Genomic DNA, 13,519 nt, shown 5'->3' with positions numbered 1-13,519 from the left:
TTCTCTAAGTATTTCTCCAACAATTCTTCAAAGCAAACACCTGACCCACCATCCTCCACCACTTCTAAAGCTACACTGTTCTTTCCTAATCTGATGGTCTCTATATGCCTTCAACCTCTAGATCCCTACTCTAATGAAACTTGAGGTATGCTCAACAAACTATTACCTCAGCAGCTCGAACAGTCATCTTTATCCCCCTTTCCTTCAAACAATGGCTCTATCCATGCATTCTGCCATTCCTCAGGCACTTCATCATGATCAATAAATACAGTGAAAATCCTAAATAACCAACCAATCAACAACACAGTCACCACCTTTCTCAAGAAATTCAACTGCAGTACCACTCAAGCCACCTTACCACATTTCACCTTACATGAGGCTTTCACCACCTCTTCTCATGAAAGCACTCTCCGTGACTGTCAAATCACATACCAACCAAACCCAAATACCCTACATCTACCATCCTCTTATCATATTCAACAGCCTTAAAATTACTCACTCCATCTCCTCCTCACTTCATCACTAACTGTTACCACTTCCCCTTTTGCCACTTTTTTGTTTTTGTTTTTCATGCATCATGAACTACCTTCCTAAGCATTCTTTCATCCTTATTTTCTAATGCATATATATATATATATATATATATATATATATATATATATATATATATTTTTTTTTTTTTTTTTTTTATACTTTGTCGCTGTCTCCCGCGTTTGCGAGGTAGCGCAAGGAAACAGACGAAAGAAATGGCCCAACCCCCCCCCCCCATACACATGTACATACACACGTCCACACACGCAAATATACATACCTACACAGCTTTCCATGGTTTACCCCAGACGCTTCACATGCCTTGATTCAATCCACTGACAGCACGTCAAACCCTGTATACCACATCGCTCCAATTCACTCTATTCCTTGCCCTCCTTTCACCCTCCTGCATGTTCAGGCCCCGATATATATCTTCTTTCTACGACACGCGAGGAATACGTGGGAAGTATTCTTTCACCCCTATCCCCAGGGATAATATACATATATATATACACACACACACACACACACACACACATACACACACATACGCACATACACACACACACACACATACATATATATACATATGAAAAATGTAAGAAACAATTTAGAAAACAAACTTTTAGCTTGAAATGAATGAAAAAATGAACGTCACATAATGGTTCAACCTCTGGCTATGGAAAAGGAAATGTACAATTTATTCACACAAACGTCAATAGCAGTTCTCATCAATTTCACCACTGAATCAATAAGCTTCAGTGTCTAAGCTACATTTTTCTCCAACTTCACTATTTTCTTGTCAAAACACCATGCATGAAAACTATCACTCCAGTAACACAACTATAAACATTTACTTCCCCTTTAAAAAGTTCTGGGGAAGTCTGTCTCGATACACTGCGGCGAGGCGACGCGACGCTGACACAATCACTGTCACAATATCACTTCTGCCTCCTTCCAAGCGTTGTTTCAGGGAATAATTCCGGGTTGCTGTTTACCAGCAGTTAGCGCAAAAGCGATGGTTCTGGTCTTGCAGTTGCTTTCATGCTGACTGAGAGGCCCCGAGAGCACCACAAAGGGGTTTTATTCATCACATCTTTGAGTTTGTGTTCCAATCAGGATCAGTGAAATGGACTGCTTTAGTGTGAAGATCCTTGACATGACTTACTCCTTGCGCTACCTCGCAAACGCGGGAGACAGCGACGAGGTATAAAAAAAAAAAAAAAAAAAAAAAAAATATATATATCTTCTTAATGAACATTTTGTATTTTGAAACACTTTGTGGCAGTAGAATGTGTGCAGCACGGTTCCCTGGTCTGAGGTCTCATAAGATGCAATGCTACTATCTACTCAGCAAATCTGGCATCAAATTTGACAATTGCTCCTAAAAAAAGTAATAAAATAACAAAAATTATATCAATGATAATTTAGCATCAATAATAAAAATTATACCATCACACAATGCTTTTAAAATATGCTAAAGATACTTTTCCTTCTATAATTCTTAAATCACTCTTACTCCCTTTTCCTTTATACCATACAGCAGAGCAATTACTACCTTCATCCAGTCATTGAGCATAATATTTTTCAGACAAAATACTGAACTACTATTTACTTACGATGTAGAAAGTCTAGTTTTAGGACACTTAGTGATAAGGAAACTATAGACCAAGAGGAGCCAGAGGAGGCAATCACCTCAGACTCTGTGCCTGAAGACTAATCTGATTAGGGGAAAAAAAAAAATTAAGAAGGCCATTTGAGCATTTCACAACAAGCCTATTGTAACCCTAGGAAGCACAATAACAATTAAAGATGCACTCTGGATTATCATAAATATTCATGGAAACAAAAAAGAAAAAACAGGCCAAGTAGCACATTCTTTTAAGAGAATCATATCCAGGCTGCCAGAACAGCTCTCAAAAATCTAAACCAAACAATTTCAATGTAAGCCTCTCTATCAATTTTCCTTTTGGTCAATAGGCCGATATCTACATTCACCAATACTTTCTCACAGCAAGCTATATACAGCATATTTCACTGTTAGAACAAACTGTAAAATCTACATCAACCATCGTTAATCTAGTTAACACTATTGACACATTCTTAAATTACAAGTGATGTAAATCAAACAAGTGTTATAAAGCATTCATGTAAAATTCATGATTTAGTACATTCTTATCGACAATTGTGTGGCTTAGGATAATCATAGTCATTAAGGATTTCCCCTATGTAGAAACATATCCCTGGGGATAGGGGAGAAAGAATACTTCCCATGTATTCCCTGCGTGTCGTAGAAGGCGACTAAAAGGGAAGGGAGCGGGGGGCTGGAAATCCTCCCCTCTCGTTTTTTTTAATTTTCCAAAAGAAGGAACAGAGAAGGGGGCCAGGTGAGGATATTCCCTCAAAGGCCCAGTCCTCTGTTCTTAACGCTACCTCGCTATCGCGGGAAATGGCGAATAGTATGAAGAAACATATAGTGTATTAAACACTGTTATGCAAATTACAAGAAATCTAAAATAATAAATATCCAAAAAATATTAAAAAACTGTATAGCATGAATGAGGTATAATGAATTTACCTTGGTGTTGAAGATGTGAGAAAATCTGAGGACAGAGACGAGGAAAATGTGGATGATGAAGAACGACCTAAGGGAAGAAGTGGTGAAGTAGGAGTTCTCCGAGGGGTTAAAACTGCTTTTGTGCGACCACCTAAACGGACATTAGGCAGCACCCCAGCTCTTACATATCTCTCCTGAGCTGTGTAAAAAAAAAAAAAAAAAATCATATGGTCAGCTATACTAGGATTAGTAATATGCAAAGAGAAACTATGGGCATAACTTTAAAATCTTCATTCAGATATCATTAAAAGGCTTGTAGTCACAAAAATGCAGCCCACCATAACAACTCCTTCACCTGAATTTCAAAAATATTTCACAAGTCCAACATCAATATGTCAAAATTTCATAGTACTTTCTTCTATTACCATGTACAATGCAATGTTACATCACAATATCCAGTAACATCCCACCTTTAGACTGCAAACTAAATTGAACACTGCAGTTTTCATGAAACTAAAATGTTTTCTCCTTTCATCCTATCTATAATTCCTCAGTACCTCCATTGCAATTATTACCAATAAATATTCATCATATATCAAAATACTGACACAGTTACAATGGTCAAATCAACATGAAAAAGCACAATACATGACTTCTTACTAAGATCTGGTATAATCTGTTGCTACCTAAAAAAAAAAGGACAAGAACTAACCAGTTGGATATTGTCTTCTACTCTCAACAGGGCTCCGTGTGTTGTGGTTGTGAGCTTCTCTCACAACTCGGCTGGCAAAGCCAGGGCTAACCACCTCTGCAGCAAAACTGAAATGAAACAAAAACACAAAATACAGATATTAGATACTGATACAAAATCTTCATACTCAATTATCATATTTCTCCAATGAGCATGTAAATAATCATCAGCAGGTAAATCTTAAGGTAATAATGTCTAATGACCTTAATTTCAGCAGACATAACAGAAAACAAAGCCTCTTCAAAAATGATGGCAGATTAGATTTTATGGGCCTTCAAAACATGAGGCATAAAACAAATGATGGCATTCTTCAAAGCACTAATAACATACTCTCCTCAACAAAATATTGTTGTGTGCGAATGTCACCTTTCAGGATGGGCAAAAGTGCAGAGTTAAAAGTTAGAAAGCGTGCAGTCCTCTTAAAGCCCACAATGACAGTGTCAAGGATATGAACTACTGGTAATGGAAATGACTGAAAACACTAAGACTGTAGTTTCTGAAGAAGTATATCATAATTCACACTTAGAAAACACTGAAAGGCATAGTTCCCAATTAACTCAAAAATAGTTCCCTACTAGCATGATAGGCATGGATTTGTAAAATATTACCACATATCAAAAGGTGCAATAAGTTCAATTAGAGAAACAATGTAAACATACAGGGCCCAAAACTGTTTAATGAACTGCTTGCTGCCTTCAAAAGCACAATAGACAGTACAGAGAAAAATTTGAAAAAAATGCTTGAAAAATCTATACAGAGTGCAGGAAAAGCAAGGATGAGAGAATTACACAGGCCAAGATATCTCAGCACCTAGTAGCCAAAATGAGTATATTAGTGTGACAGCAACCTGGTCAGAGACCAAGTTGTAAGGGTAAAAGACCAAATGACAACATGGAGGAGAAATCTGAACAAAATACCAGAAAAAAATCCATATAAGGTGTATGAGAAAAGCAAGGATGAGGTAATTACACAGGCCAAGAGATCTCTGCCCCCTGCAGCCTCAATGAGCTTAGCGGTATGAAGGCAACTTGGTAAGATATGAAGCTGAGTGGGTAGAGGGCCTCTGACACCAATGTATAGTACAAGGAAACGATCTCAAACCCAAATTCCCTCACTCTTTTAGTGAGAGGAAAACAAGAACTTGAAATCACTGCAAACCAGGTCTTGATTGCCTAGTGTAATGGATGACACAAGAATTGTATATACAAAGGAAGGAAGCCAGAGGGTGATAATACAATGGGAACGACAAGGGGAATGAGTTAAGTGAGGACAAAAATAAATCATCACATAAGAGATCAGGCAGTCATTACTGACAAGAGAAAAACACTGAGAAAAGTAATATTTACAGACACAAAAGTTGGATACAGTCAGATGAAGGAAGGGGAGGCTGATAACTAAGAAAACCGCTTTACATCCGAAGTTGGTGGATAATATGCACTGGGAATTTCTCTGGCTGGACTGGCAAATTGTGGTAAGAGCAACAAAGATTTCAAGACTCACAGAAGTCTAAATATGCTTGTTGAAGGAAACTGCCACTTCCATGAGGAACTTGTCATCTAGTAATGTGCAAATCACTGAAGGAAACATAAAGACAAAACCATTAATATCATAATGAGATACACGAGTAAAAAGGGCAATACATGGTGGACAAGAGAGATTAGAAATGCTGCAGAAGAGAAGAAAAAGGAATATGGTATATTCTCAATAGGACTGCTCCAGTGGAAATTCAGCCAAGAAGGGAATAATACAAAATATGTAAGCAGAATGTTAAGCTCAGCAGAAACAGATGTATCACCTAAAGACAGTAATCTATCAAAGGAAAATAAAGAAAAAGAATTTTCACAAACAGTCCAGTCAGCACTACTAACCCTTAAACTATTATGGTCATCAACTCGCAATGCATGATTCATTGCTAATCCTGTCAAGTGACAATTTAAATTTTCCCACCATATTTTAGATTGTAGTTTGGCATCACTATGGGTGAGTAAGCATGTCATTTCTCCCTCACTCCAAGAGACTAGGTGGTCATCTAAACAAGAGTACAGTATACAAGTAATGAGCTGAATATGAATGTAAACAGAGAAGTAATTTTTTGTGTCTATGCCTCAAGCCATTTTCTGCAATGACAACCTTCTAATAAGTGCAAGAACAAAACTGTCACATTACTCTTTCATACCTTGTTACACTATAAAAGAAGAAACGGTGCAAGAAACATATCTTATGTCAAATCTATTTTGTCAGTGCACACAATTTTCCTGGGAATGAATATGGGTTAATACTAAAAATTGGAGAGAAAAAATTCTTTATAACAGCTGTGTCCTGGAACACCATTACAAAACATAAAAAGAAATACACAACTGTTACAATGCCTTACTTTCAATTCCCTCAGCAGTGGAACTGTACGAGCAGTCAATGCCACTTAAAAATGTATCGACCTTATTTCATTTCTTTTGTTTGTTCTACTTACAAAATAACATTTCTTGACAGTATGCTTGGAGAATATAATCAAATCAATAAATAATCAAAAACTTTATGGATACTAGGTTTCTAAGTACAGGAAGGTAGCTACAAATTTCACCTGTGCAGTTTAAGGGTTAAAGTACTGTACCAATATTTACAATTAGATGGGGTAGCTGAAGAAGGATGTGCAGTTAATAAGACACATATACAATAGAGTGGTCAGATAAACCAACTGGGGTTGAGATGATGCTGCTACAGTGCAAAGGATTAGAGGCAGAAAAAAGATCTATGCTGTTAGGAAAGTCACATGACAAGCCTAGAACATGAGTTGAGTGGGTAATAATGTGCTCCCGATCCTTTAAAATGGGAAAATATGAAGGCTTCATCTGGCTTCAATCTACCCACCATCTATTTAAGAGTTCAACCATTCCCCTATGGTGTATCTTCAAGTTTCCTAATAGTAGACCTCAGCTTGATGGGAATATGATGTTACAGGCTCAGGGCAAGAATTCTGGTTGTTGAAGTGAGTTAAAAGTACGAAGGTTACGAGAGCGGTAGGCAAACCAAAGGCAAGTAAGTGATACTTAATGGCTTAATGAAAAAGAAAAGAAAAAAAATACTGTCTGATGGCACAATAAACACTTAAAAAATTCGATAACTTTTATACTGCTGTTAAAAATCTGTCCATTTCTAGATAAGTGCAACAATGTGCTGATCATTTACTTTCCTTGTGCCACTTTGTTTGAGGATTAATCAAATACTCCTACAGAGATGTTGTGATCATCGACATCCCCACAAACCTCCATTCAGATATGAAAAGATATTTCTAACCTACACTTGAAAAACAATCAAGCATACGGGAAATGTTTCAGTTTCATCTTTGATGAAAATATTCAATTTTCAAACTTCACACCCATGAGAGGTGGGAATACTGATGACTGCGACAACTTTACTTTTTAGAGCAAGTTGATTGATCCACAAATGAAGAAGGAGAGACTGAAAGTGAGGAGTTTTGAAGTATGGGGAAAATGTGGGATTAAAATAATTAAACCAATCAGCCGTACCTAATCCCCAAGCAGAGGAGTCCAACCCCAATACCCCTAAACCTAGTAGAACTCAGCATAACCTAGCCAATGGCTTCACCTCCCAGAACCAACCAAAGAAAAAAAAGATATCATTTACCTTCTTATCACCTACATGTCATTACCTATTTTTGCATACTGGGGGAGCTTTGTATTCACGGCACCCTAACTCTTATTCCTGTTTTACTGTCATATATCTCCTCAAATTTTTCAATGGTAGCCGCCTGCACTTGTTCTTCGCTTAGCTTGTCCCAAAGGTCCACCACCCTGTTGCTGAAGAAGTGCTTCCGCATGGATCTCCACACACTTCCCTCGCCCAGCTTCCAGATGTGCCCTCTTGATCTAGTCTCTTTTCTGGTGTTGGAAAACTAATCTATGTTAACATCATCAAACAACAACTTTAATGGTGGCGGATCTCTCACAGCAAGTCTGTACCATTCATTCATAATAGTGTTCTAAGAACATGCAAACACTACCATCTGCTTCATTAGATTATGTGCTGAGGGAAATAAAAACAGGAGACCACAATCAATGGTGATAACTGATTCTGTAAATCAAAAATGATGAACCAGCAGCCAGGACAATAACTAGCCATCTTTCTAGAAATTATTCAAATTCTTGAAAGAGGACATGTCACCTGCAGATGAACATGTAAAAGATGACTTCTTCCAATATAAATTTTCATAAAATCATTCCTTCAATCCAACAGTTTAAAAAGAAAATATGATTATCATTCTAAAAAGAAAATATGATTATCATAAAACCTCAGAAACTGTTAATAAGGAAGAATACTCGAAACACGAATGACAATGACACACTAACAAAAGATTTCAATGGAAAATTGACTAGGTTATCACGTGAAAACTAATAGGAACAAAACATGGCCATGGGCATGAGCTCTCCTTTGATGACTCAAGCTGGACAGCATAATTTTGCACTGACTCTAAATAATCCTGTTTAAGCACATCAGAACAAATAATTGCAGGGATCTAAGTAATTCCAAAAGCTTTTCTTCTACACGGCCAATAATCCACAAAAAAGTAATGCAAGGAAAGCAAAGAAAAACCTCTTTATTTCATAATGGAAAAAGTCATCATAGCCAATAAGAAAGTAGCATAAAGTACACTTTTTTAACCTATGGGACCTTAAAACATACCTAAAATAATCTTCTACCTCCACAACCTGAGATGGTTCCAGGCTGCTGAGTTGATTCATTGGCTGACAAAGTTGTTGGGGGCTGTGACCCACTGACCCATGTAGTCTCCACAGCCTTTTTTCAGAACCTTCTTAATCTCCTGTGCATACCATACTGTTTCTGATTGTTATATGAAATTTGCTGTAAAGTCCTTGGCCTCAAACATTTAGGGTGTCTTCTCTCTTTGTATATAAAGCATCTTCTGATTTTACAAATATCACTTTAGAGTCTTCCATGCCTGCAATGCCAGTAGAAAATTATTCCTGAGTGTAAGTTAGGAACAATACCTTCCATGGACTTCCAAAATTAAATGGATATATCTCCCTGTCTAAACTCGTATAGTTGTGGTGATTTCACCTGTCCCTTGTAATTCAGGTCCTTTACCACATCACTATGGGCCATGAAAGAGCCCTGAACAATTTGTATTCAGCAACTTTGCTTAACCTGATTAGATGTTAACGTACAGCAATGCCCAATCCATGTGAAAATAGTACAGGTTGTACCTCTTTAATCCGCTACTCTGTGGTCCAGCATGTTCTGAATTTGCTGCCATTAATTTGTTCATCTGCCACCAGGGTGGCACTGTTAGCAGCGCTGAGGCTCCAAAATTTGTTTACACTGCAGCTGAGCTTATTAATAGTCCTCTTAATTTCTTACATTCAGTTTTTTGCTGAAATTGAAAGCCAGAAAAGTTAAATTTTTTGGAAAACTAAGAAAGGTGCCAGAAGTACAGAATTAGAAAGTGCACTTGTAAAGTGACTTAAGCTCCATACCAATGAATATGTAAGCATTTCTGGGGAGATGCTTAAGGAGCAGGCCAAAGTTTTTCATAGAGAACTACAGCTAGACTATGTCAAGTTACAGATGAGAAATGGAATTTTAGCACATAGTGTACAGAGAAAAGTGTTGTGCTGACACGGAAGCTTATAGTATACGGTTGTATTAAAAGAATCGATAAAAACTCCAATTCTCTACCAAACAACCAGCAGCAATACGTAAAGGGCAAGAGAGAGTGTACAAGCCAGCTGCCTGTCTGGACTGATGCAGCGCAGGCTGGCTGCCTTGATGATAACAATAAAACAACAATAGTAACAAGAGTCGACCAAAGCCAACTACCAACCTATGGTTGTTCATTACATTAACTACTCGTAAAAAAGCAGTGACAAAGTCTGTGGAAGAATTTGCACAGTTAGTAGCAGCAGAAAACTTAGTCCCAGAACAAGTGTACAATGCTAATGAATATGTATGTGGAATGAGCTGACAAGACTAGGGGTTAGGAATATGTCTACATAGGGGGTTCCCTTGGGAGTGAATTTCTGTTTCCCAACATTTTCTGTAATGTGGCAATGGCCAGATCCTAAGGTAGCCAGATTAAAGAGGTTCATCTTGTACTTTTAGGTGTTATCACTGGTTTTTCCTCCACTGTCTTAAAAGTATGCAAGATCCATCCCACCATCCTCCTGGAAAAGGCAACTGTTTCTTTTTTATGTTCCCAGAAGGTAATATCAAACATTATTGCTCTAAGGTCTTTCACAATCTTCAATTGAGTTATGTTAGTGTCTGCGCATTCAACTGAGATATGACAGCATGTCTCCTTCTGGTTGTACTCTGTTCTTCCTTTCTTCATTTAACCCTAAAGTTGAAACTTATCCCACTGGCTCTAAGGAAGGTTTTATTTACACCTATCTGTAGCTTTTCAATGTCCTCTACTGATGAAGTTTTCATACTCATTCAGAGGATGGTATGAAACAGTGAGTCACGATCACATCAATGTCAGACACAAGACTGAGGAATAGGAAAAGAGCAATTACACTCCCTTGGAGCATTGTCCTTTCTACTGCAGAGGCATACCAATAGTTAATCTAATGTGGCAAAGGAAATAAATTACCAGGAATGGCTGAAATCTCTGAAGCTATACAATACAGCACAGATGAGAGAGGTAATCATCTATACCAGGAGAGCACTGAAAGGCATGATTCTTATCTTGGTTTCAAAATAATATTCTTCTGGCATGACAGGCATTAAAAACTTTGCAATCTGTTACCAATGAAATCCAAAGGTGTGATATACACAAAGAGAAGAAAACACAAAACATCCAGGGCACAGAATTCTTCAGCTTCTTGCCTGTTATCATTAGAAACCCCATGGGATACACAAAAGCGAAATTCAAAGGTGCACTGAAGAAGTAACAACAAAGTGTACCAGACCAACCAGGATGTGGGTGGGGAAGTATGTAGGCCTGCAAGCTGTGGCTTCCTACAACTAAGCCGACCAACGACCCAACCTAAAAACTTGAGCTGAACCATGGCTGTCGGGGTTAAAGATCCCCATAGACTTCACCATGTATTTACCAAGCACTGGGAATGGCCTGGTTCAAAAAGTGCTGTTATTTGATAATCAAAAAGTTGTTTACAGTAACGATCTTCTGATTTTCCCAGTTATTCCTATCATTTGTTTAATGTGCTGCAACAACATGGTCACTTCTATCAAATGCTTTTGCAAAGACTGTGTATATCACATCAGCATTTTCTTTGTTCTCCAGGGAATCTGCAATTTTACAATGAACAAGCAGTTGGGAGAAGCAAGAACTTCCTGCCCTGAAATCAAACTATGCTTGGATTAAGTATGTTGCCTACCTCCAAAAAGTCAGTCACTATGCTCTTAGGACTCTCTTGAAGAATTCAATAATATGCAATGAGAGTGCTATCAGTCCGAAGTTTGTTGAAATAGCTTTGCTTCCCCCTTTGTGGTGTGGGGAGGTGTGTGTCAACTTCAAACTCAAATGGATGATGCAAGAATTTAGTCTTTTTTCTAGAGAATATTCTGCATTCCTGCAAGATGTTTTTTACATTTCTTTATGGAAAGTTCCAGAAGTCTAGGCATATACTCATAGGCTCTCTTGAAATCCTGTGGTGAGGTGGTGGTACTTGTTATGTGTATCACTGGGGGATTACTGATTAGGAAGCTGGTTGGACCATTTACCTTTAAAGATGGTTTTTAGCTCACTGAATAGATTCATATTGCTTTTTATGAATCAGACTCATTTGGCCTTTATCTGTAAAAGTATTGTCATCTGTTCTTAAGGGACAGAGAAGTTTGTTGACCTCAATTTGTTTTATGTAAATGTATTTCATTATTTCACCATAAGTGCTTTCCTCTCTTTCCTTCCGTTTTGCATAATATTCCGAGTTTCACGTTTATGTCCATCAGTTCATTTACCAGAATTTCTTGCCCTTGCTGGATGGGCTGTGACTTTCTTAAAAGGCCTGTAATTCTTTTCTGCCTACTGTAAGTGGCTCTTTCATCTCATTCTACTCTAGACCTTTTGTTTTTTCTTCTCATTGGTATATGTTTACTGCATATATGAGGTTCAAAAGTGCTCATACTTTTTTTAACACAGTCCTCTTATGTTTTTGGTAATCAGCAGGGTTTTAATGTACAACAATCTAACATCGACTTCAACAAAACAACAAATCAAGAGATTCATTAGAGTTGGTTCAGCTCTAATCTTTATTGTTAATATCCGGTCACCATTCCCCACATCAGGAAGGCAGCATCAGGAAGAGAAAAAACACTCGTTTACATCCATTCTCTACCTGTCAACAGTCCCCAAAGACTTTTCCATGGTTTACCCCAGACGCTTCACATGCCCTGGTATAGTCCACCAACAGCACGTCGACCCCGGTATACCACACTGTTCCAATTCCATCTATCATGTGCATGCCTTTTACTTTCCTGCATTTTCAAACCCTGATCACTCAAAATGTTTTTCACTCCATCCTTCCATTTCCAATTTGGTCTTAACATTCTCGTTGCTCCCTCCACTTCTGACAAATATATTCTCTTTGTTAACCTTTCCTCACTCATTCTCCCCAAAAGTCCAATCCATCTCAGCACATCCTATTCTGTTCTCTTAACCAAATTCTCTTTCTTACCACACATCTGTTAAACTTTCCCTTTCATTACTTAATCAAACCACCTTACACAACCTTTCGTTCTCAAAAACTTTACTTCCAAAACATTCACCCTCCTTCACACAGCCTTAATTAATAGCTCAAGCCCTAAATCAATATAATACTGTTAGGACTACTATTCCTTCAAAAACACGTTTTTTGCCCTCCCAAATAACATTCTCTCTTTCCACACATTTGTCAGTGCACCCAGGACTTACACCCATTCCCCTACCCTATGACTCACTTCTGCTTCCGTTGTTCCATTCATTGCTATGTCCACTCCCAGGTATCTAAAATACTTCAATTCCACCAATCACACTAACACCCCAAATAACCCCTGGCTGCCCATGAATGCGTCATAGCAACGCTAACCACTGCATCACAGAGGTCCATAAATGTATTCAATAAATGTAAATTTTATGTAAAAGGTAGTGAAACACTTCTAGAAATCAACAAAATCTATGAAAACTTCCCATAACTTTGCCTTCTAACCAAGATGTACCTAAATTTTCAATATCATCATTCTACATAAATGCCATTTTCCTTCTCTGTGTCCTGCCACACAGAACATTCTCTAAAAATGGTCGCATGTGCTTGGCGTGAAAGCGAACACACAATGGGTGGGTATATGTAGTTTACAAGCACCAGAGAAATTACTTTTAGTCTGGCACTTACATTCAATTGTTGATGGGGTTGGGAGCTGTGTGCATCTGCTCCCATACAAGCCTGTCACAGCACACAAACACCCTCCGCAAGGTGGCTAAAGGTCAAAGATAACAATACTGCAGGAATTTTTCGAGTAAAACACTGAAAATTATGGCATACCTTGGCCCCTAGGTGAAGTTTGGAGTAATTTTCAAAGACTCTTCTGAAATCATATGTTTTTTATCTACTTTCATTCTAATCAACCCCTTACTCTCCTTGATTGTCATAGCCTTTGAAACCAGTTCTCTGATGAGACCGTACTCTATTTCATTAACTGACAATGAT

At 37.9% G+C, this 13,519-nt stretch overlaps 1 protein-coding gene across 2 annotated transcripts in view; it reads right to left on the bottom strand.

The window, feature by feature from the left end:
• The window catches only part of LOC139749553 (uncharacterized), a 46,833-nt gene that overhangs the window by 32,189 nt on the left and 1,125 nt on the right, over window positions 1-13,519 (bottom strand). For both annotated transcript variants that reach the window (XM_071663560.1, XM_071663561.1), the window contains 2 exons: window positions 3,801-3,907; window positions 3,110-3,287 (listed from right to left, as the gene is read on the bottom strand). In XM_071663560.1, coding sequence (XP_071519661.1) covers window positions 3,110-3,287; window positions 3,801-3,907 — 285 coding nt within the window. The remainder of the gene's footprint in view (window positions 1-3,109; window positions 3,288-3,800; window positions 3,908-13,519) is intronic.

Source organism: Panulirus ornatus, chromosome 7 (assembly GCF_036320965.1).
Source record: "Panulirus ornatus isolate Po-2019 chromosome 7, ASM3632096v1, whole genome shotgun sequence".
NCBI lineage: Eukaryota > Metazoa > Arthropoda > Malacostraca > Decapoda > Palinuridae > Panulirus > Panulirus ornatus.
The sequence above is the reverse complement of the archived record's forward strand: the minus strand, read 5'-3'. Positions and strand labels throughout refer to the sequence as shown.